This window comes from Panthera uncia, chromosome A2 (assembly GCF_023721935.1).
Source record: "Panthera uncia isolate 11264 chromosome A2, Puncia_PCG_1.0, whole genome shotgun sequence".
NCBI classification, from domain to species: Eukaryota; Metazoa; Chordata; class Mammalia; order Carnivora; family Felidae; genus Panthera; species Panthera uncia.
Window position 1 is genome coordinate 59,988,889 of NC_064816.1, and position 6,000 is coordinate 59,994,888.

The 6,000-nt window shown below is 55.3% G+C and overlaps 1 protein-coding gene across 4 annotated transcripts in view; it reads right to left on the bottom strand.

Annotated features, from left to right (window-relative positions):
• PKD1L1 (polycystin 1 like 1, transient receptor potential channel interacting) overlaps positions 1-6,000 on the bottom strand; it is a 133,680-nt gene that overhangs the window by 51,000 nt on the left and 76,680 nt on the right. For all 4 annotated transcript variants that reach the window (XM_049641208.1, XM_049641206.1, XM_049641205.1 and 1 more), the window contains 4 exons: positions 5,634-5,826; positions 3,964-4,047; positions 1,662-1,869; positions 359-465 (listed from right to left, as the gene is read on the bottom strand). In XM_049641208.1, coding sequence (XP_049497165.1) covers positions 359-465; positions 1,662-1,869; positions 3,964-4,047; positions 5,634-5,826 — 592 coding nt within the window. The remainder of the gene's footprint in view (positions 1-358; positions 466-1,661; positions 1,870-3,963; positions 4,048-5,633; positions 5,827-6,000) is intronic.

Here is a 6,000-nt window from a genome sequence, read left to right on the forward strand (position 1 = left end):
AGTTCTCCTACGCTTTCCGGAAACATCAGGAGCCTGTACTCCTGATAAATTACCCCTCTCCGTCCAACCACAGGGTCTTACATAGCGTTGCTCTCCCAAGCAGGGTGAACCGAATTCACTGAGTGCTGTCAGTACCATAGGAAGGGCTGGGCGTCTGACCCTCACCAGCGGATAAACCCAATACCCCTCCTCCCTCCCTCCTGTGCTTAACCAGACTCTAGTCTACTTCACACAGCCCTGGGAGCAGTGTTACAAATCCGTCTGTGTGCATGTGCTCCTTATTGGGAAGTGATGCTCGGTATTTCTACTTCCGCGGACGCGTGCTAAGGCCACACGGGGTCTGATGGGCTGCGCTCACCTCAGGACAAAGGTGTGTCTGGAGTTCCTTTCAAACAGGGGCTTTTCTGGACAGTAGAGTTCTCTGGGTTCTGAAACTCCATTTTCTCCACATAAAACAATGTAAACCTCCAAAGATAAGAGAGTGAGAGTCTGAGATCATGAACACAGGATACTACCCTGTGTGTGCACCTTCTCCCAGCCCCCAACCTTCCCAGAACCTTCCAGAAGGCCAAAGACAACAACGCGGTCCTGAGGGGCCAAGAAGATGCCCCGCCCCGTCCCTGGATGGTGCCTCCCCAACTTCCCTGGGAGAGACGGTGAAGGAGCACCTGCCACGGCGGCTGATTTCTACATGTTTGATCTAGAAAACCAGATGGCAACTTGGGTTCACTAGGGCACATGTCTGTCTCAGGAGGGAGAGGACAGGACAGTGGGCATGTTGTCCTCCCTCAGCTCAGAGGGGAGACTGGGAGAGGCTGGGGGGCAGTGACGGTGACTGAGGTGGACCAGGGGAGGCCAGATGGCAGTGACAGTGACTGAGATGGACCAGGAGCCCCGCAGGTGCACACTCCGGCCAGGAGGGCTTGCTGCCCCTCACTGGGGTGGCTTCTGTCCTACATAAGCGCCTGATTCTGGGGCCGTGCAACCTGTCACTCTTCCATTTAAGAAAGTTCCTTATGTATTTCCAGTTTTTAAAATCCTTCCCCGTTGCAAAGTACATATTTCCTTCGAGAAGTTTCTAAATATTGTTTTGTTGTTGTTTTAAGTACGCTTCATGCCCTGCGTGGAGCCCAACGTGGGGCTTGAACTCACAACTCTGAGATCAAGACCTGAGCTGGGAACAAGAGTCAGACACTTAACCGACTGAACCACCCAGGTGCCCCCGTATTTTGTTTTAATCTTTAAATTTTGTGGAAGTGCTTTCGGGTATAACGTGAAGTGGACATTTCATATTGCTTTTTTCTACAAGAAAAGCCACTGTCCCCAAACGTCTTGCTGAACTGTCCCCACTTCTCCCACGGGGCCTCCCCCATCACACCCATTCCGTCCTTAGCCTCACATGGGGCTGGATGCCTGCAGTGCTCCCCACAGACGAGGTGGAGCGGGGGGTGGGGTCGACGGGGCGGCCCTGAGGGCAGGGGAGGGGGGCTCGCGCAGACAGGCAGGTGAGGGAGAGCAGGACGGCAGGAGAGGAGCCTCCCCCCACCCCCCCACCGTCGGATGGAGTCGAAGGGGCAGCTGGGATGGCCAGTGTCCACGCCGTCGCTCACGCCATCCACAGCCTTGCACACGAGAGCGCTAGCCCCGCGATGAGCCCTTACCTTGGCGCTACAGTGGGCTGGAGCCCGGAAGCCTGTGTCTACGACAACCGCGTATAGCTGGTGGTCGGCTGGAGTGTCTTCTTGCAGGAAAATGTACCTCACCTTCTCTCTCTCATGACGATCCACACGCCTGGTTTTGGTAACCAAAAGTGCATAGAGAACCATAGAAACCACAATCAAAATACTGGGAAGCAGGTTTTCCGGGTGTCTGTAAACAGAAGGAGAGGAATGAACAGTAAATTATGAAGATAAAGCTCCCCAGGCTGGCTCACACTCACTCACACTCACATTCACACACGGGGCCCCCGCTGGTCTTCACTGATGTGTGTAGACGTCTGTCGGCCCCATAACTGGGAGAAGCAGGCAGACTCTTGCTGGGACGGGGTCAACAGGGGAAGGCAGAGGGAGCGACCTCTGCCGTCCGGTGTTGGGACGGGTCAGAGCCCCTCTAGGGGAAGCCGCTGGCGGCTGGATCAGGAGCCGGGACTCAGACAAAGCATCCTGGGGACCGGCCAGCTTTGGGGTCGGAAGGGTGCTGCCGTGTGGGGCAGTCGCTCATGTCCCGTCTCTGAGAAGCTTTCTTTATGAAATGGGATGAGAACAGGGCGCCTGGGTGGCTCAGTCTGTTAAGGGTCTGACTCTTGATTTTGGCTCAGGTCGTGATCTCCTGGGTGCGTGGGTTCGAGCCCCACATCAGGCTCTGCGCTGACAGCGTGGAGCCTGCTTGGGATTCTCTCTCTCCCTTTGTCTGCCCCTCCCCACTCACGTTGTCTCTGTCTCTCTCAAAATAAATAAAACTTTAAAAATTAAAAAAGAGAGGGAAAAAGGAATGTGATGAGAACAGCCGTCTCGCTGAGCAGTACGTGCGACATCCGTAGTGGGCGTGCACACGTGCATGCAGTGGGTGTTCCCTCCCTCCCTCCCGGCAGACCCTGTCCTGCGTGCTCCGGCTGCCTGCGCCCCTACACCTGTCACTCGCCACCTGCTCCAGGCACCAGTGCTGGCCGGGGGCAGGGGGCACCGAACACTCCAGACCCACGGAGCAGGGTCCCCTTCGAGTCACTCGTGCCAGCACCCTAACCTGGAATGGAGTCTTACGGGCCTCTGACGGGGTTTCGAAGGGTGGGCGTGGGGCCTGGCTTCGTGGGGTTGCTGTCCTCCCAGAACATTCCTGTCCCTGCAGGACTCCAGGGGCTGCCCCTCCCCTGACAGCTCAGCCCCCTGAAGTTCTGTCTGAAACCACAGTTGGACAGCTGTCCTGAGTCCCAGTCACTGGGCTCCTGGTGACCCCAGTGTCCCCAGGATTAATAAAGTACAGCCAGATTCCCCATCACAATGAGATTTGGCACAGAAACCTAACACCCAACGCTCACCAGAAAATTCAGATACTCATTCAGCAAACACCCACTCAGCACCTGCTGTGTGCCAAGCCCGGTCCTCCTCTGTGTGCGTGACACTGAAGAGTCAAAAGAGGGCGCCGCTCCATGGCTCACACTCTCCTTACCCGTAGTTCAGAATCCAACACACGTATTCTTTCTTTTATGTTTATTTATTTATTTATTTTGAGAGAGAGAGAGAGAGAGAGAGAGAGAGAGAAGGCAAGTGGGGGAGGGACAGAGAGAGAGTGAGAAAGAGAGAGTCCCAAGCAGGCTCTGCACTGTCAGCACAGAGCCCTATGCAGGGCTTGAACCCATGAACTGTGAGATCATGACCTGAGCCAAAATCCAGAGTCAGATGCTTAACTGACTGATCCACCCAGGCGCCCCCAAATACACTGTTTCTATACCAAAAAATGGCTATAGAATAGGGTTGAGTCCAAATCTGTTCTCTAAAATGGGACACTTTTGGAGGGTACCTGGCTGGCTCAGTCACTAGAACATGCGACTCTTGGTCTTAGGGTCGTGAGTTCGAGCCCCATGTTGGGTGGACAGATCACTCAAACAAAAAACCAAACTAACTTCAAAAATAATATTAATAAAACAAAATGGGACACTTTTGAAGAGAAAGAGGGAGCCACAAACACACATAAACCAGGACGGGCAAACCACCGCATCCTCCCTGGCAAGAATGACCAGCCAAGGCTCAGCCTGACGGGAAGCGCGCTGACTTTCCTGTTTATACATCTCGTCAGCGGATGTAAGTACAGAGAAATGTACGTGACGTTCCGGACGATTGTCTGGTAACACGGGTATTCCAAAAGGCAAGTTGACCATAAGGGACGTGGGTTTCAGGCATACCCGGGTGTCCCGCTTGGTCAGCGGGGCAAACAAAACTTTATTCTCATTTGGAAAACGGAGCTCACCTCTGCAGCTTGGAAACACCCTCCACTGAAAAGCCGGTGCTCAGGTTTCTTCTTGCGACAGAGACCGGTGCGAGGCGATCGTAGCTAGGAGGGAGACACGGCTTAGGACGGCACGTGTGTGTCGAGGGCTGTGTCGACCATGTCATGTACGCGGATTAAGGGAGGGCCGGGAAGGGTGATGGGTTACAGCACTTACAACAGACACCTGTTATGCAGACACCTCAGTGTCCACACCGTGCACAGTCCAGCTCAGGCCCGGACACAGCAAGTTCAAGTCCCAGCCCTGCTGTGGGCAGATGAGTGGCCCCTAAGCAGACTCGGGGTATAGGGACCCTGTCACCATCACTCCTACCAAAAGACTGACTTTGTTTGACTAAAACCCACCTCTCCCTCGTTGTCTCATGAGCAGACCCCATGTGGCGTTCATTCTCGTGCCCCTGGCTCGTGGAAAAGTGCCCGCGGACAGCGGGATGTGATGGAGAATGAACAGCTGTGTTAATGCGTTTGTGGTCAGTTTGACATCAGAGGTAAATACTGATCCATTACAGTAGGGCCGGTGATTTACTAGCCTGGGCACCGTATAAATTGAACAGCACAACCGAAGAAGAGGAGGGAGACACGCAGACATGGGCGTGAGCTGGGCATCTCGGTCTCCTAACAGACGCCACAAAACACGGCTCCTCGTGACTTGATTTTTCTCTCCCCTTCCCTCCCCTTTCTTTCCCTTCCTCCTTTCCTTCCCTTCTTCCCTTCCTTCCCTTCCTTCCTTCCACCCTTCCTTCCTCCCTCCCTTCCTCCCTCCATTCTCCCTTCCCTCCCACTCTCTCTTTCTCTTCCTCACTCCCTCCTTCCCTCCCTCCTTATTTTGAGAGAGAGAGAGAGAGAACATACACATGGGCAGGGGAGGGGAAGAGGGAGAAAGAGAATCCCAAGCAGGCTCCACACTGTCAGCACAGAGCCGGATATGGGGCTTGATCCCATGACCTGTGAGATCACGACCTGAGCTGAAACCAAGAGTCAGACACTCAACTAACTGCGCCACCTGGGCGCCCCGAGACTCGATTCTAAGAAGGAAATGACCATTTCTACTTCTGAACGTGCCCGATCACTGTACCCTCCCCTCTAGTGGAAAGGTCCTGGCAGAGCCTCTCACAGGACTGCCCGTTCTGCCTAGATGATAAAGAATTTCTGATCGAGCAGCGTGACCAATACACCCAAATCTTCCAGAGGGCCGATGTGGTCCGTGTGGGGACTTTCCTGCACAGGAAATCTGCCTTCACAACCACGCGGTGGGGGGCTTCCTGCAGGTGGGGCGCCAGGGCACAGGGGGTGGGGGGGAGCGGCGAGAGCAGACGCCCCACGGCCCGAGTGCAGACGCGCCCCCAAGAATGTGCAGAGGCGGCCGACACCAGGCGCCACCCCCCACCCACCAGCACATTTCTTCAGAGGATGTGGGGGAACAGCTACCATGTGCCGTCACCCTGGGGAGGGGAGGGTACAGAGAACCCAAGAGCCAGATCCTGCAGCATGGAGGGGACCAGACCTGCCGACGGGAGGGATGCACAGTTTTCCCAGGGCCACGGCCAGGGAGGCCCCACGCTGGGCCCCACGCAGAGGAAAATGCAGCCGTGGTGTAAAAGTCGGGTTTGTCCTCACCAGTACGTCCCTACCTGCAGCTCACTTTCCCTGGAGAAGCTCCTGGCTGCGGAGAGGAGTTTGTAGACCTCCATTCCCTCATTTCCCAGAAGATGCATTGGAGCCACTGGAAACGCACAGTATAGTTGACGGCCTTGGCGAAATACTTGTTCCGAGGGCTTCTGTCATAGTCAGCATCCAGTAAGGATAAGTATCCCAAGCTCGTGTCTAAGGAGAGAAAAAAACCCAACTCAATACAACCTGAAGTTTGCAAAAAGGCATAATGAACCCCAAAGGTGGCCGGGGCAGGGGGGCAGTGGGTGGGGGAGGGTAGTGGGCAGTGGGGGTAGTGGGCGGGGGGGGGCAGTGGGACAGCAGGTAGGGGGGTAGTGGGCAGGGGGG